The sequence below is a fragment of the Azolla caroliniana genome, unplaced genomic scaffold, assembly GCF_043228905.1.
Source record: "Azolla caroliniana isolate FFs.n. ecotype wild unplaced genomic scaffold, voAzoCaro1.0.p SCAF_3, whole genome shotgun sequence".
In the NCBI taxonomy this organism is placed as follows: domain Eukaryota; kingdom Viridiplantae; phylum Streptophyta; class Polypodiopsida; order Salviniales; family Salviniaceae; genus Azolla; species Azolla caroliniana.
Window position 1 is genome coordinate 17022848 of NW_028230438.1, and position 22818 is coordinate 17045665.

At 40.2% G+C, this 22818-nt stretch overlaps 1 protein-coding gene across 1 annotated transcript; it reads left to right on the forward strand.

The window, feature by feature from the left end:
- The first annotated feature begins 14731 nt into the window (after positions 1-14731).
- Positions 14732-17042, forward strand: LOC147866347 (caltractin-like). Its single transcript, XM_087316789.1, has 6 exons — positions 14732-14992; positions 15166-15202; positions 15429-15459; positions 15897-16040; positions 16480-16579; positions 16706-17042. The coding sequence occupies exons 1-6, from the start codon at positions 14860-14862 to the stop codon at positions 16789-16791; spliced, it is 531 nt and encodes a 176-aa protein (XP_087172915.1). The 5' UTR covers positions 14732-14859; the 3' UTR covers positions 16792-17042.
- Positions 17043-22818: the final 5776 nt, after the last annotated feature.

The following is a 22818-nucleotide window of genomic DNA, read 5'->3' on the forward strand; positions in this document are numbered from 1 at the left end:
ATACCACCACCGTGGCATCGAGTCGTACCTAGTGTTGGTGCGCTCGGTACAAGAGTTGACCCACCACAAGAGCAGAGTCTCGATGTAGTCAAAAGATGATCAAATGAGGGTAGCTAGGCCTCTTATTTATAGCAACACCCAAGGCCCCCATGCAAGTTCACACTTGACCTAATGGGTTGTCTCAATCCCGAGGATTAAAAGTAATCCTCCCCTTCTTTACACTGTCGTTTAACCCTCACACTCATCCACGTGTATAGAATACTACCGTAAATTCTCACCACGGGATATTAAATGGTCATGCCCGTAACATACTCCCCTTCTTTAAAACATTGCACTCTTGCAATGGAAAGTTAAGGAACTTTGTTCTTAGAGTATTCTCACGTTCCCATGTGGCATATTTGATAGATTTGTCCATCCATTTAATTTTAAATTCTCGGATTTCTTTAGTACGTAACTTTTTTGTTTTAACATCGAGAATTCTTTTTGGTACATGTGGTTTTGAAGATAAATCTTCAGAAGTAACCAAAGTTTCAGTTGTAACTGTGTTGTCACCAAAACCTAGAAGTTCTTTTAGACGACTCACATGGAAGACTGGATGAATTCCAACACCATCGGGAAGAGCGAGACAATAAGCAAATGACCCAATGCGTTTGAGGACTGTAAAAGGTCCACAAAACCGTGGGGCTAATTTAGCGCACTTACCCGTAGACAATATCTTAGAATTGTGAGGTACACGTAAAAATACCTTCTGTCCAAGGTTGAATACACGAGGTTGCCTATGATGGTCGACATAAAAACGCGCTCTATCTTGAGTTGTTTTTATATTATCTCGTGCAATATGCAACATATCTTGCATATACCGAAGAAAGTTTTGCGTACTTCACAACTCATCATGATGTATATTAACATCAATCGGGGCTCGTGGCTGAAAACCATACATCAACATAAAAGGACTATATCCCATTGACGTATGCTTGGAGCTGTTATAAGCAAACTCCAAAATTGGGAGATAACGTTCCCATTTTGTTGGTTTTGCACCAACGTATGCTCGAAGCATGTCCTCAATAATTTGATTTACTCGTTCTGTCTGTCCATCGGATTGAGGATGATCCCTGGAGCTCATGCTCAACGTGGTTTCTAACTTCTTAAAGACTTGCGTCCAGAAGTCACTAGTAAACTTTGGATCTCGATCACTCACGATATCCATCGGTAACCCATAAAAACGAAATAATTCGTCAACGAATTGGTAAGCCAATTCAAGAGCTGTTACCGTGGTTTTAGTAGCAATAAATCTGGCCATTTTAGTTAGTCGATCAACGACAACCCAGATGGCATCATGACCTTTTTGGGTGCGAGGAAGGCTAACAATAAAATCCATGGATATACTTTCCCACTTATTATTGGGAATGTCCAAGGGATGTAAAAGTCCTGCGGCTTTAAGTCGCTCGACTTTGTTAACCTGACACTGGTGACATTTAGTCACATAGCTATGTATGTCAGGACGCATCTTAGGCCAATAAAATTGAGTGGAGATGAGAATGAGTGTACGATGTATTCCAGGGTGCCCTGCTGAGGGTGCATCATGGCATTCAAAAAGAATCCTCTTTTTGACCTCGGGTAAATCTGGAACACAAACCTTCCCATTACTGTAGAGCAAACCGTTAGCAATGTGGAAGTATTCCTTCGAGGATGTGGTGGTGTCTGTTCTAGACTCAACTCTTGCCCAGTATTTTGCAAAATAACTGTCATCAGGATACTTTCCTCGAAGGTGATCATAAAGATTTGATGTTATTTCAGTGAAGCTAAGCATGTTAACTTCACGGATGCCACTTAGTGCATCAGCGACAGTGTTCATGGAACCTTTACGATATCATATGGAAAAATCAAAGTCCTGGATGAGATCAGCCCATCGTGCCTTACAACCTTTCAGGTCTTGTTGGTCACAAAAATATTTCAAGGACTCGTGGTCCGTAGTTACCACAAAGCGATTTCCATAAAGATAATGGCGCCATGTTTTGAGCGCATGTATAACTGCAAATAATTCCTTTTCTTGAACGGTATACCAACATTGAGCAGAAACAAGTTTCTTACCATCTTGATACAAGACAACACCTATAGCATAATCGTTTGCATCAATTTCAACCTCAAAAGGTTTTGAAGGATCAGGTAAAAGAAGTGAAGGAGCCTTGCAAACCAGGTCCTTGAGTTCCTTAAAGGCGAGGTCTAGTGTAGCATTCCACACAATAGGTTTTGTAGACTTACGTGTTTGACCTTTTAAAAGATCAGTAAATGGCGTCGTCAATTGGGAGTAATTACGAAGAGATTTTCGCAAAAACCCGACAAAACCAAGGAAGGATCGAACTTCTCGAATATTCCGAAGAGTGGGCCAAAGCTTGATTTTCTCGATGCGAGAAGGATCAATTTCAACTCCTCGTTCGGTTATGAGATGTCCAAGATAAGTAATTGATTTCTTGAAGAACTCACATTTTGAGATCTTCGCGTAAAACTGTTTGTCACGCAATGTTTGTAAAACAAAGCAGACATGTTTAGCATGTTCTTGTAATGTACGGCTATAAACTAAAATATCATCCAAGAAAATAACGACAAATTTTCCAAGTTGTTCTCGGAAAATGTCATTCATTTCTTGTTGAAATGTAGCCGGAGCATTGGTCAAACCAAAAGGCATAACCAAAAACTCATAATGGCCATAGCGCGTACGAAATGCCGTTTTAGGAACATCATCCTCACTTATACGTATTTGATGGTAGTCAGTATGGAGATCAAGTTTCGTAAAATACCGAGCTCCCTGGAGACGATCAATTAGATCGTCAGCCCGGGGCAATGGATACAAATTCTTGATCGTCACTTTATTCAAGCGTCGGTAATTAATACACATACGCCATGTGCCCTCTTTCTTTTTAACCAAGAGAACTGGTGCACCCCATGGAGATTTACTATAACGTATATAACCCATTCGTAAATAGTCCTTGAGTTGCTTAGATACCTCATCCTCTTCGGATCGACTTAAGCGATAAGGAGGTATACTTATTGGTGCAACACGAGGTACAATATTTATACGATGGTCTATATTACGTTTAGGAGGTAAGCCATCTGGTAGTTCACTCGGAAAAACATCACGAAAATCATTTCAGATTTCATCAAGTTGTTGTTGTTCAAAATATGTTAATTGAACCGAGACATTATCGATATTATAAACATGAATGTCCATATCAAGTACACAATAAAATAGAGTAGAACAAGACAACTCGGATATTGATGGACACTAGGAAACAATCAAGAGGGATTGTTTTTTTACACATTGAATAAAATGAGTACAATCGTTTAGTACAAATGTAATTGAATGATGAACCCAATCAATAGATAAAGAAGAGTTTTTATTATAAATCCAGGGATAACCCAGTATTACATCGGTGGTACAAAGATTCATTACATGGAAGTCTACTTCCTCTATATAAGTATCAATAGAAATTCCTAATGAATAAATCGCCTCGTTGATGTATTGTACTCTTCCATCAGCCAAGTGCACCATGTAGGTGTGATCACTTACGGTGGGTTGGATTCCCCATATCTGAACCAAACGATCATTCACAAAATTGTGTGAGCTTCCCGAATCAAATAAAAATTGTACGGGAGATCCATTGATATACCCGTTTGCACGTAGTAAATCATTGGGACCCAATACATAGTGAGGGAAAGAACATTGACGATTACTTAAATGATGTGTATAGACTTGAAGGACATTAGGAATCTGACCTTTATGGTCTGAAGCTTTAGGTTTGTTGTCGTGCGCTTTCTGTTGGAGCTTTCAACATTGCTCTTTTGTGTCACCCTTCTTTTTGCAGAATACACAAAAAGGATGTTGTCGCTTACAATCGCGATCCAGGAATTCATTGGGTGTCTTGCGTTTCCCAACAAATTGCGACTGCTTAGTCCCGAGTGCTTCGTTGAGTTTGTTGTGGTCCTTCTTCGAAGTGCGTTGATAGCGAAGAACTATTTCAACAGCCTCTTCGAAGGATTTTGGATCCTTATCGTGCACTATCCAATGATAGTCCGAATTGGGGATGCCATTGACAAAACAAGCTATCAACCAATTGTCCCCTTCTAGACCCGATTTTTGGATTTGGGTTCTAGCATGGTGAACATAGTCTTCTAGCGAGGAAAATTTCCTACTAGAGAGGTTCATTAAAGCTTGTGTTGCCTCGGTTCGAGAGGGAGGTTGCAGAAATTGGCCCTTAAAAACCATGACAAAATCTGTCCAGGTATCGAGCAATTTCCCCATAGTACGAAGCCCATGTCACCAGGCGGCAGCCTTACCCCCGAGTTCTCGACCGACATATGCAATCTTCGTACTATCTGGCATGGGATAGAGCTCAAAATGAGACTCCCATCGTCCCAGCCATGTGAAGATTGCTTCTTCGGTTCTTTCCTTTTTGTCTCCCGTAAATGGCTTAACGACAAATGATGGTTCACCTTGTCGCTCATCAGGTCTATTAGTCTCACGTTGTAGACTAATGACACGTGCCTCAAGAGCACTCTGAGATTGCCGAAGTTCGGTCATCTGTTGAGCGGTGAAACTAAGGTATTGGGTTATTTGTGCCAAATACATCTTAATGGACATTTGTCCAGGAGGATTCCCTTGAGTTCCTTCTGCTTGAGCGGATGACATCGGATCGTTAATTTGAGCCATTAAAGATTATTTCTGGAAAAGAAATAGGATAAGGTCAGAGAGATAGTAATAACATCATGTCGTGATGTAAGCATATCATGGGCAAACATTAATCGATATCATGATATCACGTCAATACCCCTCTAGACGTATGAGATGAGATTCAAGATCAGGTTACGATGGTAACACAAAGGTGTTTTAAAAACCATGGGGGTGACAATTTAATGTCTTTCCCTGATCTCTATATCGAGTTTTTCATGGCGGCTCCCCGAGGCTCAACCATGTATGTTCGCTTCATGAGTAGTTTATACACGAAAAAAATGTTAATAATAAACTATGTTTCTTTACCCACATATGTGGTTTCGGCTCTTTAAGTCCTATTACGAGGACCCCGAGGTGCACTTAGACCTTAAGTCTAAACATGTGTTATAGTCACATATGTATCAAGGATGTTGTATGGTCTTGGTCATATTTGAACTCGAGACCTCGAGAACAAATACATTAAACACTTGAGCCAACCAAGTAAGTTGCTCTTCTCGAATGCTTAATGTTTGATGCGTATAAGAGATATGCGAGGCATTTGATCATATATGTTTTTTTTAAAAGAACATATATGTCAAGGGTCCTTATTTCGCCCTCATTTACCAAAACTATGTTGGTACGTTACCTAACCTCAAGTCTCGTAATTACGATGGCATATGCCAAAGTGCAACCTAATGGTCAAGCCAAATGAGCCCTCGTTTCGTAGTAGGCCCACGTGGCCCATCACATGGTCACGTCATTACGAATGCCTCTCGTAAGAACGACCTCGTGATGGCATCGTATCCATGTAACGAGGGAGGGATGTTGGATACGTGTGTCATTGGAGTGACCTCACTTGAAGTGGGTCAAGCCCTACGTACTCAACATCATTATGGCTATAGGTGTTTCTTTACGTAACGAAATCGAGGTCATCAACGGGGTTGTCAACAATCAAAAATTGTTGAAAAAGGGATGGTGACAACGCCATTCTCACAAAAATGTGAGGACAGCCACCAACATCCTTTTCCCAACAAGGACAACTTTCGATATAATCACGCAATAACGAATATACACATATGTTTACTTATCACATATATACGATCAAATACGTATATACGTGACCACATATGCCTATATTAAACATATCGTTATATTAAATAGCCACAAATGATGTGATCGAGATACGTAATCGAGGTATATACCTCTATGCACACGAAACATCCACAAATAAGAGATCATCGTAATACGCAATTGAGGTATTGACCTCTTACGCATACGAGACCAAACGCATATCCTTTACAACAAATCAACGTATTAAACTCATACGCAAATGTAACATATGTTCGTGAACGTAATACGTAATTGAGGTATTAACCTCGTACGCATACGACACTCATCACATATTATTTATATATCAAACGAGGTATTGACCTCGTGCACATATGTAAACGTTTTAGATAATCAATAAAAGACCACTACAATATCATTGACTTAATGAAAAAATGACATATAAACTAAACACATGATTAGATGGGAGAAGAGAGAATAGAAAAAAAAATTACGGAAAGAGTTACCGAAGTTCTTTGTTGATCGTTGTCTGGATCAAGGCCGACCTCACATCGATCGATCACCATCAATCAAAAGACAAAAGACAAACAAAGAAACATTAGTACATAGCTCTGATACCAAATATTAGAGATCTAGGTACTAAAGTAAGCTTAAGATAAGGATAAACTAATGATAGATAGAAAGGAGAAAGAGAAAGAAGGGTGTCGATCCACCCGACCACCCCCGAGCGAAGGGATCGAGACGGACTCGAGCCTCGATCGGCGTCCCATACCACCGTCGTGGCGTCGAGTCGTACCTGGTGGTGGCGCGCTCGCTACAAGAGTTGACCCACCACAAGAGCAGAGTCTCGATGTAGTCAAAAGATGATCAAATGAGGGTAGCTAGGCCTCTTATTTATAGCGATACCCAAGGCCCCCAGGCAAGTTCACACTTGACCTAATGGGTTGTCTCAATCCCGAGGATTAAAAGTAATCCTCCCCTTCTTTACACTGTCGTTTAACCCTCACACTTATCCACGTGTATAGAATACTACGATAAATTCTCACCACGGGATATTAAATGGTCATGCCCGTAACAGTGGCAAAAAGGGCCACAGGGAAAGCGAATGCTGGAAGAAGCGCGCCAATTTGGACAAATCCGAGTCTGGCAAAACCAGTCGGGAAAACCATCAAAGCTCGCACTACGCAGAAGGATCGGAGGGATCCAGAACCGGGAAGACCGGTAAAGGGCCAACCTTCGTGATGAAGCACAAGGCTAACTCAATGAAGAAGACTACTTCCAAATCGGAGGAAGTATGGCATGTTGATTCTGGAGCGTCCTACCACATGACGAGCCATGAAGAGTGGTTCTCCTTTTTGGAAAAACCGGAACAATCGGGGATTGTCGAAACCGGAGACGACACCCCTCACCCGATTGTGCATGTCGGAGAAGTCCCTTTAAGCCATGTTGGACAAAAAGGGAAGCTGATGAATGTACTACACGTTCCGACTATCATGTTGGCCGATTAGGCCAGAGTATGAAAGGGGAGACAATTTTGGGAGTTGTAATTAGATCAATTATGATAATTATAAGAGCGGACAGACGGAATCAGAATCGGATGCCGATCCGGGTCTGAACCGGTTCATAGCCGGTTGCCAGTTGGCACTGGTTTGTAACCCAACCGGATACCTATAAAAGGATCTGGAGACGATGTAAGTAACAACGGATAATTAATAGAGAAGTGTTGTGTCTTTACATATTGTTTATCTTGTTAATACTGTTCTGTACTTAATGTGATTATCATACGCATGTATCAAGTTAATCATTCCGGATAGTAACCGGGAAGGATCGGTTTTGTATTACGGTCTGCACATTCCTTACCGTACCACCCCTTTGGTGAAGTGTTCCATAGGGACACCCTATGTTAGTGGCTTGTCTAGCCCGGTGACAACATATCACAAAGAACCTGGTGTCGGTTGGATAAATCGTCGACCAGGGGATGCAGGTGCGGCTTACGCACCTCGGGTACTTCATAGAGGAAGAAGGTCGGCTAATTGCGCAAGGGCATAGAGAAGGGAGAATGTTTATCCTCAACACTAATGACGTCGGCACTGCCATGTTTGCCAAGGGACAGAAGATTGAATCGAACATCGATCTCTAGCATAAGCAGATCGGCCACGTCAACTACCGGAGGCTTCAAGACTTGCAATCAAAACAAGTTGTGTTCGGATTGCCGAAATTCAGTGGCCAGAAGACACAAATATGTGAAGCCTGCCAACTCGGGAAGCAACACCGGATTCCATTCCCCACCGAACGAAACCGGAGCCGTAACAAGCTCGACCTAATCCATTCGGATGTATGGGGACCGACATAGAACGTTAGTCTTGGTGGGAGTCCATACTTAGTCTCCTTCATCGACGACTACAGCCGGCACACATTGTCGTAGTGTATTTCATACACTACGTGAAAAATGTGTAAAATAACCGATTGAATAAATATGAAGAAAAAGAAAGAAACATTGAAATATATGTTACATGCATAGGGCAAGATTCAAACCTTGTACCTCCATGTTAATAATTTGACATCTTACCATTACACTAACACATCATGAGTATTAAAAAAGCAGATATCCCACATAGAAAGCTTATTTCAGGCATATTTTGTAGGAAAAAACTTTAGTTAGAAGAAAAAACCATGATAAAAAAAGCCACATATACACATTTAACGTGCATGAACACTATAGTCGATAAAAACGCATGAGGTTAGAAAAAAAAGCATGATCACTTTTAGAAAAAGCATGTTAGAGAAAGCATATAGTCTATAGATAGAGAAAAAGCATGGATTGCTAAGACTCTCTCATCACTATATAAGGATGTGGAGCACAATGTAATAAAGAAATAAAATAAAATAAAATAATTATGGGCTGATTATTAGGGTCTAAATATTGATTAATATAATACTCGTGGGATTCACGAGGTTTTCAATTTCTCTTTTCAAATCTATTCCTATTGATTCCAATCGAATCCAAAGTATGATTAGGGTTAAATATTAATAAAACTAAAAAAACTATATTCGTCTCAAATTCTTCCTCCTAGCCCAAAACCCCAACGGTTCCCACCCGACTCACGCAATGATTTGGCACCGAAAGGCACGACAACGTGGATCTACCTCACCGAGAGGAAGAGCGAAGTCTTCGAGTGTTTTCGGAACCTTCGAAGCTTGGTTGAACGGGAAACAAAGAGGAAGATCAAGTGCTTGTGGTCGGATGGCGGAAAAGAATACTTTTCCAGCCAAATCAATAGTTATCTGCAACAGAACGGAATTCAAAGAGTATTCAGTTGTCGATACACATTGGAACAAAACAGTGTGGCCGAGAGAAAGAACCGGTCGATTGCCAACGCGGCAAGGGCAATGCTGGAGGACAAGAGCATGCCCCAATTCTATTGGGCTGAGGCAGTCCGGACGGCCGACTACATCCAAAACCGGATCGGAGACAAGGTGTCAGCACATGAGTTGTATTTTGGGCAGAAGCCAAATTTGAGGCACCTTCGAATATTCGGTAGCATAGCATATGTGCATGTACCAGATGAGAAGCGGAAGAAGCTAGATCCGAAGTCGGAGAAGTGCATCCTAGTCGGTTACTCGCATGAGCAAAAGGGGTATAAGTGCTATAACCCCTGGACGAAGCAGGACCGAGTAAGCCGAGATGTTGAGTTCAACGAGACGGCATCGTGGTACTCTCTACCGACTCCGACTTCCGACTCCGACCAGACCAGTGAGCTTGAATCGGTCCAGATAGAAGATGACGAGGTTGAGACTCTAGAAGAGAGTCCGGAATCGTTTCGGTTGAGCAGACCGAACGAGCGACTGGGTAAAAGTGACTAGTCGGATGAGGAATCGACAAGTAGTGGAGACTCTACCGTGCTCTCCCTGCGCAAGAAACCGAGGAGGCGGTTCACGCGCAAAGAGAAAGGGAAGAAGAAAATGTCGGAATACGAAACCGGCAATGTTGAGTTGGATTGGACCAAATCTGACTCCGGAAAGGGTAGCGAAGATGACGACGGTTCGTGTGGTACTGGCGGTTGTTGTGGCAGGGGGGTGGCATCTTCACCAAATGGACGTGAAGAATGTGTTTCTTCAAGGTGACCTTGAAGAACGGGTCTATATGATCCAACCCCCCAGTTTTCAAATGAACAAGTCAACGGTGTGCCAGCTTGGTGTGCCAGCTTAAGAAGTCGCTTTATGGTCTGAAACAAGCCCCCCGAACTTGGAATGTGAAGATCACGCACTGGTTGGGTAAGATGGGGTTTGTGACCTCTAAATCTGACTCATCGTTGTTCATCCGGTAAGGTCCGGATGGTGCGGTTTGCATCTTACTTTATGTAGATGATTTGGTCATCACCGGACCCGAACTCAATGAAATCGGTCGTGTCAAGGCCCTGTTGTCAGACACATTTGAGATGAAGGGCCTGCGGGACCTTCATTATTTCCTTGGGATCAAGGTGATCCGAACCCCCGACGGCATATTGCTTTCACAACGACACTATGTGTTGAATATGTTGTACAAGTTCGGCATGACAGAATGTCGACCTGTCTCCACACCCCTAGACCAGAACCAAAAGCTCTGTCCCAACTTTGGACCAGCCTGCGATGAGAAATGGTTCCGACGAATAGTCGGAAGCCTTATCTACTTGAAAATCACCCGACCTGACATCAGTTACCCGATCGGTGTGATTAGCCAATTCATGCAGAAGCTAACCGTGGAGCACCTTCAGTGCGCGTATCGAATATTGCGGTAGCACGAAGGACCGATGACTGTTATACCGACACGGTATAGCAGGGAAGCTAGTCGGATATACCGATGCTGACTGGGCTGGTGATGCATCGGATCGCCGATCCACCTCCGGTTACATTTTTTCTCTTGGTAGCACGGTTGTTGCATGGAGCAACAAAAAGCAGCCAACAGTGGTTCAGTCGAGCACTGAGGCTGAGAACCGGGGCACTACTAATCCCACTTGTGAAGCCATCTAGCTTCGGTGACTGTTGTGAGATCTCCGGATCGAGATGCCGACCCCGATCAACTGCGACAAGATAAGCAGCATACAACTTGCCAAGAACCATTTATTCCATGCTCAAACAAAGCACATTGAAGTGCATTATCACTTCGTGCGTGAGCGAGTCCTGAGCGGTGAAGTCGAACTTCGGTATGTTCACACGGATCGGCAGGTTGCTGACATCTTCACCAAACCGCTCGGATAGGACAAGTTGCAACACTTCACCGAAATGCTTGGTGTTCAGCATCTCGACTTGCCGTACTTGAGGAGGAGAACGGGCAAAGGCAAAGAAACCAGTGCCATAACGTGCAAAGGCAAAGAAATTGCTGACGGCACCGGACAAGGAACCGGAAAGGGAAGAACCAACAAAGGCAGAGACAAGAGGAAAAAGGAGGCCGAGTCGACGAAGGAAGTTGGCACATTCGATCAAGTTGGAATGAGCGGCAACGGCAGCAGAGTCAAGAAGGACAGAGCCGACAAGAAGGAGAAGGCCAAGACCCAAACATGGTTTGATGTGGTGAAGGGCCTGAAACCGGAAGATGAGTTGGAGAACACCGACTCGAACAAGAGCGGGAACGAATTGGAGACAGCCGATTCGCTTCAACAGTTGGATTTGGAGAAGCCATATCAACTAAAGGCCAAGCAGACGAGAAGGCAACGGAAGTCAACACCGATACGGAGGAACTCATGGATCGACAAGCCCAGAGTCATAACAGCAAAGGAGTTGAAATGGGCCTGTTGAGCAGACAAGCCGACCAAGGAGGTTGAGGTGCATAGTACCGGACGGGTCGTAGGAAGCGGAACCGGACCAGACGTGGGGCGCGAGCAAGGCGGCAAGACATCAGAAGGAGCCGGAGGAAAGGAACGACTACTGCAAACATTGACATCACGCTCCGACCTCAAGTTGAGCTTGAGGGGGAGTGTTGAGTGACCAAGCTCAACCAGATCCAGATCGGTTGAATAATCCAGAGCCGGATCAGGGAGACAAATCAGAGAGCCGGATTCGAGCGCGAACCAAAAGCCTAGTAGTAACCTAGACTATTAGGTAATCATTGTCTCGTAGTTAGTGTCAGTCGCACGTACGAATATTGAAATACCTATTAGTACTTCTGTCAGTCCTTTATGGACTTGTATAAATAATGTTGTTATAGCACATTGTATGTACAGAGTTACAGAGTGTTTTTTGAATCTACGTTTACGTTCTGCTCTCTCTGTCTCTCCCGCGTATACTCTCTGTGTATTAAGCTTCTCCATTAAACCTTCATCTTTTTCTCTATTGCTATCAGGCTGAGCCGGTTCTGTCTAACGCTTTCGCACGTTAACATTAACAAATCTTTTATTTCGATTGGGGATTGTACATTTGGAAGATGTGGTTGATAATGAATCTCAAAGGTTGTCGGATTTTGAAGATGCCAAGTGATGGTTATGTATTCCCCCAAATTATGGATTTATTTGGGAGAAATTACAAGATATACCATTGTTGCAAGGATCTTTGCCTACAAGATGGTACACACTTGTTACAAGTCACTACAAATATATTGTATCATCATTATCTTGGCTATCTCCTAAAGCAACGAAGTTGTGGAATGTATGTAAGTCAGATGCAAGGTGGTGGAAAATATTACAACTTAGTAGCCATTCCCATCTACCATTTCGTGCAAAGGTATTCATTCATATGGAGAGTCATGATTGGTGGGCTCTCATTAGGTTCGGCCTTAAAGACACGAGGACTAGCGTTCGACACTTGTTTCTTTTACACCGTTCCATTGGAGGATAGTACACATAGGTTCATTAAATGTCCTATAGCGTGTACCATTTGGAAGTACTTATCGGACATTTGGCAAGTTTTAACCCGTTGTTGTTTGAGACCTCAACAATGGGTTTTTTCTCAATATGTTCAAAATGGTTCAAATGATGAGATGGAGATATTGTTCCAATTTTTACGTTATTGGGGTCTACAACACAGTTGGAATATGCGTAATGCTTTCATGTTTGATAATAGACATGGGGTGAAAGCCTATATAACGAAGCTTAAAGGTATTCTCATGTGGAATTTTTGGATGTTAGAGCATGTGGGGATCATTTCCTCAAATGCATATTCAGGTTTTTTAATAGCATTATAGAACGTCCCTCTCCCTACATAGGCATATGATAGGTAGAGGAGACTAAGAAGTGTTGTAACTAAGTGAATTTTACATACAAGCTATATAATTATGTGCTTTTACCAAAAAGAAAAAGAGAGAGAGAATATCTATATGTGTGATTTGTGAATACCTTTGTTACGATGGTTGTGTAAACTATTTGAAGATTGGGAGATTGTTACTTTGGCAAAGCGATGTGTTATGTAGTTTGGTAGAGTACTATAAATATGGGGGGTAACATATATGTGTCTGAGTATTTGAATCCATAAACTTGATGGAAAACCAAGGGAGCTTTTGGTGTACAAATGTTGGCATGTGCATATGCTTGTGTGTTCATATTAGGAACCTAGTTTGAATATTTCTATTTATCAACTTATCTTGATTATATTCAGTAAGAAGTTAAGATTAGACTTGTTTCGTGTTTCTAGGGAGTATCCTAAATTTCCTTGAGATCACTTTTTTTAAATTACAAAGTGCAGCATTTTCATGATCGTATTAACAATATTGGTTTTTTCCATGAATAACTTGGTATTTGCTCTTTGAAGACCTAATTTAGTCAAGAAAGTCTTTCCATAAAAGGATCACTCAATGTATGGTTAGTTGAAATCGACAAATAGGTTCCCAACCCTAAAAGTAAGTATTCTTTGATATATATGTTACATATGTGGGAACCAAAAACTTTATAATGAAGGAGAAATATAGGAAAAAACAAATTGGCGTGTTTTTCACGTTTATATTTGTTTATTACGAGAATCATCCCTTGTGTTTGTCAATTATAATTTTTGTACAAATATTGATATAGGTGAACATGATATGGACCCATGAAAAAATGTCCTTCAATGCTATCTTTAGAAAAACGGGTAAGCTTTTGAGTTTGCCTAACTTGTGAAGGCAAAAGTTTTACGTTATCTTTATTAGGAGGACAATAGATGAATTTGTTAAGAAGGATATTACTCTTACCTTGTGAATAGTAAGTCTCATTGGAAATTCTGAATTTTGCATATTAGATAATATTATGAGGATAATATTGTTTATGAACTTTTTAAAAAGGATATAATTGTTTCTTTGTGAATGATAAGTTTCATTAGAAATTCTGAATTTTGGACATTAGTTAATAGCGCCTACATTAGACCAATTATCTAATTCTTCAACCAACTACTTAGATCATGTAATTATTGTGTGTTTAACAAGTTTGTTTTGTATTGGAGTTGTTTACCATGGATTGCTTCTAATGAAAGTAGTGTAATTTTCTAGGGCATGCACTCTAAGATTGGAATACAATGTGAATACAATGTGTTCCTTGCAAAAAAGAACAAACACATTATTGACCTTTCAAAACACTAGCATAAAAGTTGTGTTATCTTTTGAAAACTAGTTGAGATGAACTTATTATCCATGTAATAAATGCGAACAACCTATATATGCCAAATAAAGTTCTAACTTTGTTCTCATGAAGATGACCATAGTCCACAAAATGACCTCATCGACCTTGATCACGATTCCTCATAATAAGCATCCGCATATTTGTATACCACTTTTGTTAAAGTTAGTGACCAAATGAGCATGTGGGTACCAAACTTATTTACAATACTTGCCAGTCGCGTAAATGTCACAATATTCCTTATGTGATTGATGGGCCTTGTAAATTGGCTAGATCGTATTGTATCATGTGTGTCATTATTCAAAGCACCATGGGAAACTTTATTTTGGAAGGTTATGAAGGTTAAAAGGTGAGGGTGGTCCCTATATATATATATATATATATAGTTTTGCAACAAATTTTAGTGGTGTGATAGAAAATTGTTGGTAGGAGATCAAGTATATAGACTGAATATAGAGAAAGGTGACATTGTCACTCACAATATCTAAGTTGTATGCAAACGATTCATCGCCTTCAATTGTTTGGAATATGAACACATCATATAGGCGATATTCAAGGAAGGGGACATTTAAACTCGGGGGTAAGCATGAGAGGGATTATGAGGAAGAAGTCCATGATGACCTTAGGAAAGCTTTTAATCTATTTGACAAAGACCAATCAGGTGAGGGTTTTTCCATTTTTTATTTTTAGCATTTTTCATATGTACTTTGTATGTATTGTGGTGTACCTTTGTGCTCATAGTATTATGTCTTTTTTTAATAGTTTTTTTTAGATGTATTGTGTATCTATGTTTTTTATTTTCATCTTGTAATACTTGTTTGTTTGTCATGTTAGGATATATTGATCGAGGAGAGTTCAAGGATGCCATGAGGTCTTTGCCTATGAACAAAGAAAAAAATCACTCTTGCTTCATGATGTTTCAGTTTGCTAAGTTTCTTAAGTCTAAGGCAAATCCATCGTAGCATGTGGCATGCTTGGCAAGATTGGAAATGGTTTCCTGATAGAAAACTTTCTTTTAAGGAAACTATTTCCAGATAATTTTCTTTCTTTCTTTCGTTTGGCTTATATTTAAGTCGGGATTTCTATTTATTGTGCAGGGCTTTGGGATTTTCTGACATAACTGATAAGGTAATTAATTTTGAAGACTTTTGTTTTGCTAATTTTTGGAATATAACTAATAATGTAATCAATTTTGAGGGCTTTTGTTTTGTTCTATTATTGAATAATGGATCAAGGATACACCATACATTAATAAGTCATAATTCCATATTCAATGGTGTAATCATCGCATTATCTTTAGGAAAATAATATTATAAAAGCAAAAATATTATCAAATGGTAATGAGTTGTTAGCGGGCTAATATGATCTCAAAACCAAAATTATGGAAGAGTGTTTTGTAATGAATCCATGCATTCAAACCCTTGCTTATAACTTTGACACCACAAACCTTTAACGTTGCGAACCATGAGCTTTTTTAACACCAAACCTTATCTATAATTTTATTTTTGTCATCGCTCAATAATCGATGTGTGTGTGAATATTTTGTTTTAATTATGTTTCCCTAGGAGGCGTTCCAATATTTCACAAAATTCGATAAAAACCATGATGGTTTTATAGATTATGACGAGTTTGTGGAAATGACAACTCCGAAAATAGAAGAAAAGGGGATTGCCCATGAAATTTTTCGTCGTTTTCAAGCTTCAAACAATGTAAGTGATTTTATCTTGTTCATTCCCGCAATTTTTATGGACTTCCAAGGACATTAAAATATCATAATCATTGTCTTTCTCTAGTCATATTTGACCTTCGAAGATGATAATCAAATCTATCTATCAATCTATTCATCTCTTGCCTCAAGCCATATTTGGGGTATGAGGATGCTATAGACGTATGTATTACTCCTTGAGATGCTTAGTTAGAAATGCATATGCAATAATGTAAAGTTCCAAGTTAGAACAACTAATAAGCATCATTTGGATTGTGCAACCTGTTGCTATAGAAACAAATATCTCTTCATACTTTACTACCATTTCTTAGTTGCTTGCATGCATTTTCAAATTACTATAATCTACAATAATTTTTTATGCGATATAATTAGGGCCTAATTTCAAACAACTAATGACCTTTTCCTTTGGGAAACATTGATAGAAAATTACATTTGAAGACATAAAACGAGTTGCCAATGAATATCAAGTATCATTTCAAGAAGAAGAGCTACGCGATATGTTTCATTATGCTGACAAAAACAGTAAGTTGAACATAAATATTGGGATAAAGAAACATGAGAATGTATTTACACTTAATAGAAAATGTGTTTCCTTGTTAAGGATAAGAACACATACATAATTTACTTACTATGTTGATGAATCATTAGGAGATGGTGGTATTGATGAAAAGGAGTTCCAAAAAGTTTATGATGAGTGCCGAAAACTATCATCAACTACCGTTTCTACCATTTAGAAAGTTTCTACCCTAAATGAGATATGAAGCATCCATGCATTGCAACTATATTCCACATAGGTTAAGACATCTTCAAGGTTATTTTGCAAAATTTACCATTGCTTCGAATTGGCTTTTCAAAGTTTCTACCCTAGATGGTATATGAAACATCCATGTGCTACAACTATATTCCTTAATACATATGAGCACCCATATTTGAAGTCCATGTTTCACTCGTAGGAAGTTTGTGAAAAATGTGTTCTCAAGATGACTATATGTATACATGTATTTAGTATGTACATAATTATTGGTGATGGCTATCTTTGTAAATTTGTGTGTTCACACATTTAGTATACATGAATAGAAATATAAAAACATGAACACACACACACATAGAGTTTGTGTTAAGAGTGAGTCAATGTGTTGTCCACGAGGTGTTGTCGCCTCAAGTACACTTCAACCTAGTGGAATTTGCACACTCCAAGGTCGTGTCGAGGAATTCGATCTCACTTTTACCATACTAGGGGCAGCCAAGTAGTATGATTCATGGACTTGAAAGGAGGCACACAACAACATGATATGCCCTATTATTAGAGTACAAATTGGTCAAATCTTTACATAAAGGTGGAGATGTAAATAATGTAAACATTATTGGGCTATCATGGTTGACTCACTTTGGCAAAATTATTTGGACGCGTTATGAAATCAAAAGTATGTGCATGAGCCAAAAAAAGTGGTGAAAGAGCTAATGGACAAGCTGGCTTTCAAAAATATCATAAAATCATAGGTCACCATGTTGCCCTTTGAGTATTAATCGATGAAAGTCACTTGAAAGGTAAAGGTTTATCTTGTTACTTTGTAGACATCAAGAAAGCTTTTGATGTGGTACATTATGAGCATATTTGGAGGTGCATTGAAGAACTCGAGTTGCCAATTGAATATATGCTTGCAATTTCCCAACTCTATAGAAGGTTATATGTTGTGTGTATATAGGCAATGAAATTTTAAATTTTTTTCAATAGCATTAGGTGGAAAGCTTGAAATACCTTGGCCTTCAAGTTCCCCCAAATCATAGATGGAATGAATGTGCTACCCAATGCTTAGAGGGGTGAAAGAGAGCATATTATGCATTTAAGAACATTTGCAATTAGGGAGAATTTACATGTTGGGTCCTCAAGCAATGCCTTTTTGACATTTTGGCAACACCAATGCTTATCTATACGGAAGAAATATGGGATTGCTTCTTAAGATGGTATCACTTCTTATTTAGATCATGGCCATTAGAACAGTTGTCAAATACATGTTTTACGATTTAGAGTCATCCCTCCCATAAACTTCCGAGAATCACAATATTGGAAACAAGCAAAAAGGTCCTGGGGCACATAAGGAAAATGGTGTTCCCATTGGGCCCAAGATATAGAAAAAGATGCACCATACTTGCTTTATGATCCATCAATAGATTCCTCTTTGAATGAGGTCGTTTGCAATGTCAATATATCACGATGTGGAAAAAATGTGGTGGCTCACACTCCATGCACATCAATGCATGTTAGAGCCCATCTTGTTATCTACTATCTAAACTAGGGATCGGCAATGGCTCGGCTCAAGCCTAAACCGTTTGGCTAAAGAGGCTTAGCAGCTCGGCTCGGCTCGGCTTAGGCTTGAACCTGCCTTAACGGTTTGAGCTCGGCTCGGCTTGGCTTGAGCCTCGCCAAACCGGCTCAAACCGGTTAAGCCATTTAGAAACTTGAGAGAGGGAGAGAGAGGGAGGGAGACTACACAGATGAGGAGAGAGAGAGGGGGAGGGGAGACTACACAGATGAGGAGAGAGAGAGAGGAGAGGGCGACTACACAGAGAGAGGGAGGGAGGGAGGGAGACTACATAGAAAGAGAGAGGGAGAGGGAGGGAGACTACACAGACGAGAAGAGAGAGAGAGAGAGGGAGGGAGACTACACAGACGAGAAGAGAGAGAGAGGGAGGGAGGGAGACTACACAGACGAGAGAGAGAGAGAGAGAGAGAGAGAGAGAGAGAGAGAGAGAGAGTACACAAATGTGAGAGATAGATAGATAGATTATATTATCGTCTTCGGAGGTCAAATATGACCTATGAGACCAAAAAATATTACATTTCACGTGATACGTGTGAAAGTGAAAGAGAGAGGGAGGGTGAGAGAGAGAGAGAGAGAGAGGGATGTCGGATTTTGAAGATGCCAAGCGATGGTTATGTATTCCCCCAAATTATGGATTTATTTGGGAGAAATTACAAGATATACCATTGTTGCAAGGATCTTTGCCTACAAGATGGTACACACTTGTTACAAGTCACTACAAATATATTGTATCATCATTATCTTGGCTATCTCCTAAAGCAACGAAGTTGTGGAATGTATGTAAGTCAGATGCAAGGTGGTGGAAAATATTACAACTTAGTAGCCATTCCCATCTACCATTTCGTGCAAAGGTATTCATATGGAGAGTCATGATTGGTGGGCTCCCATTAGGTTCGGCCTTAAAGACACGAGGACTAGCGTTCGACACTTGTTTTTTTTACACCGTTCCATTGGAGGATAGTACCCATAGGTTCATTAAATGTCCTATAGCGTGTACCATTTGGAAGTACTTATTGGACATTTGGCAAGTTTTAACCCGTTGTTGTTTGAGACCTCAACAATGGGTTTTTTCTCAATATGTTCAAAATGGTTCAAATGATGAGATGGAGATATTGTTCCAATTTTTACGCTATTGGGTTCTACAACACAATTGGAATATGCGTAATGCTTTCATGTTTGATAATAGACATGGGGTGAAAGCCTATATAAAGAAGCTTAAAGGTATTCTCATGTGGAATTTTTGGATGTTAGAGCATGTGGGGATCATTTCCTCAAATGCATATTCAGGTTTTTTTAATAGCATTACAGAACGTCCCTCTCCCTACATAGGCATATGATAGGTAGAGGAGACTAAGAAGTGTTGTAACTAAGTGGATTTTACTAGGGATCGGCAACGGTTCGGTTTAGGCTTAAGCCGATTTGGCCTGATCCAAGCCAAACCGGCTAAGCCTAAACCGTTTTGGGGATCTCAAACCTAAACCGAACCAGTTCACAAACCAGTTTATCCTAAACCCGTTTGTGAACCAGTTCAGTAAACGGCTTGGAAACCGGTTTGGAAACCTCTCTCTCTCTCTCTCTCTCTCTCTCTCTCTCTCTCTCTCTCTCTCTCTCTCTCTCTCTCTTTCCACTTGTCTGTTGTCTCCCTCCCTCCCTCTCTCTCTTTCTCTCTCTCCCCCCCCCCCTCTCTCTCAAGTTTCTAAATGGCTTATCCGGCTTAGTCGGCTTGAGCTAGTTAGAGCTGGTTGGCGAGGCTCAAGCCAAGCCGAGTCGAGCCACTAAGCCACTTTAAGCCGGTTAAGCCAAACGGTTTAGGCTTGAGCCGAGTTGTTGCCGATCCCTAGATTTTACATAAATTAATATAATTGTGTGCTCTTACCAAAAGAGAGAGAGAGAGAGAGAGAGAGAGAGAGAGAGAGAGAGAGAGAGGGAGGGAGACTACACAAACGTGAGAGAGGGACGGAGGGAGGCAAGGAGCTTGTATTCTACATAGTGGATAGATAGATAGATAGATAGATTATATTATCAGCTTCGGAGGTCAAATATGACCTATGAGACCAAAAATATTACATTTCACGTGATATGTGTGAAAGTGAGTAGTGACTCTCGATGTTCAAGAACTTTACCAATGAATGTTGCAATCAAGAGTGCACATTGTGGTTGTTAGAGGAATTCATGCAAAGATTGGGCTCGGTCGAAGAGATGTGGAAAGCATGGTCGAATATGATCAAAGGCAGAGCATTGTATCAAAGTGTGATACTCAAACTCGCGAACTTGTTTAGGGCAAAGTGTGCATAGCCGACCACTCTCATCACTTGTGCCCCAACGCCCTATTTCACATCGCAATGTATGTGAGCTAAGTCGCATGGAAGCAATGGTTCGAATGGCAGATAACGGTATGGGCTCTAACATATATCGATGTGTATGATTTCCCCGTTCCGCAAAGAATATGGTTTTGTAGTTAGGTGCAACATGTGTAGTATAATGTGTGAAGCGTGAGCCTCCACATTTGTCCCATGTCATGATACATTGGCGTTGCAAAAAGGCCTCATATACACAGGAATCTAATGATGCATCATGAAGCAAGTGTCTCGCATCCCATCTACCAAACCATTTTTCTATATCTTGCATCCAACCGGAACACAAAATTTTGCTTTTATGCGTCTTTTGGATCTTTTTGCTTGCTTCCCACGCAATTCTAGGAATTCGATGTGAGGGACTTTTTTGAACCTTAAGCATGTATTCAATAACCCTTTCCATGGCCATGGTCTCAATGGGAAACAATCCCGTCTCAAGGAGGAGGGTGTAGGGCGTTTGTTTCTTAACTTGTAGAAACTTTGTAAGAAAATGTTTTTGGACATTTTCAAACTCTTTCCACATAGATTTAGGGATGCTACCACCCCATACTTCCACGCCATAGAGAAGAACCGGTGTCACCAAAGTGTCGAAAAGATATTTCTTGAGGACCCAACACTTAATATCTCCAAGGTTGCATGTGTTCTCAAATGCATAGTATGCTCGCTTACCCGCCTTTAAGTGGCGTGTAGCACATTCATTCCATCTATGATTTGAAGGAACTTCAAGGCCAAGATATTTGAAGCTTTCCACACATTCAAGTGGCTCATTGTTGTACATAATACATGGTTTATCTCTTTTTTGGCTCTTCACAAGCATAATCTTTATTTTAGAGCTATTGACACTTGATTTAGTATTCATACAAAAATTTTCCAATGCCTTCATAAGCTTTTGTGCATCTCCTAAAGTATTTGCAAAAAGCACTACATCATCTGCAGATAGCAAAAGCATAATCACACATTCCCAATGGCAACTTCTTCAACACAATAGAGAGAGAGAGAGAGAGCTAGGGAGAGAGAGGGAGGGTGGGAGGTTTCCAAACTGTTTGACAAGTTGTTTCCCAAACTGGTTTAGGATTTGTTTGGTTCAGGTTTGAGAACCCTAAAACGGTTTAGGTTAAGCTTAAACCGAACCGTTGCCGGTCCCTAATCCAAACCATTGCTTCCACATGATTTAGCTCACATTTCACTATGTTTTCCACATATCTTTATAATCACAATGTGCACTCTTAATTGCAAGATTCATTAGTAAAGTATATTACATGTGAGAAAATATTTGTTCTCTTTCTCTTATTGTAATTAGAGCTTATCCTTGTGATAAGTTGTTACACTATTTATGACCCAATTTTCTCACCATTCTATTACCCATAGATAATCTCTTAATTTACTAAATGCCACCATGGAATATAGGGGTTGAACCCAAGGCCACCTAGTCTCCATTGGGCAACCTTACCAATTGAGCTACATTCATCTAGGCTCTTTGTTTATATCTTAGTGAAATATAAGGAAATATAATGCCTAGATCTATTTGAAGAGAGATTAAAAATATCCAAAATTGTTTAATTACAAAGTCTCTTCAAGTCAAGAAACCGACATGTACTTTCCTATACATAATTACTTCCCATTGAGATTTTGGCCATTGAAAGGGTTGTTGGGCACATGCTCAAGGTTCAAAAATGTCCCTAGAATTCAATGGGAAGCAAGAAAAAAGATCTAAATGAAACATGAAAGCAAATTTGTGTTTCTATTGTAAGCAAGATATGAAAAGTGGGTGCAATGATGCGTAAATAGATTCCTTGTGAATGAGGCCTTTAGGCTTTTACAATGTTCTTGTATAATGACACAAGAAAAATTTGGAGGCTCATGCCTAACAATTTATACTACATATGTGCCACAACTAGAAAACCATAGCCTATCTAGTTGTCTACCATCCAAAACCACTATTTCCATACAACTTGGTTCACACTCGCTTTCGATGTCAAATGGCACTTTGGAGGACAAATGGTGACCTAAAAAAATTGTCCACATTTCTCAATAAACATGTTCTAAAGTCTTAAGTATCACACTTGATAAAATAATTTGCTTC

Excerpts from the sequence above, each read along its gene's own strand:
- LOC147866347 (XM_087316789.1), top strand. The coding sequence starts at position 14,860 with ATGAACACATCATATAGGCGATATTCAAGGAAGGGGACATTTAAACTC. Across the intron at positions 15,203-15,428 it reads GAGTTCAAGGATGCCATGAG|GGCTTTGGGATTTTCTGACA; the intron begins GTCTTTGCCTAT and ends TTTATTGTGCAG. Across the intron at positions 16,580-16,705 it reads TCATTATGCTGACAAAAACA|GAGATGGTGGTATTGATGAA; the intron begins GTAAGTTGAACA and ends ATGAATCATTAG.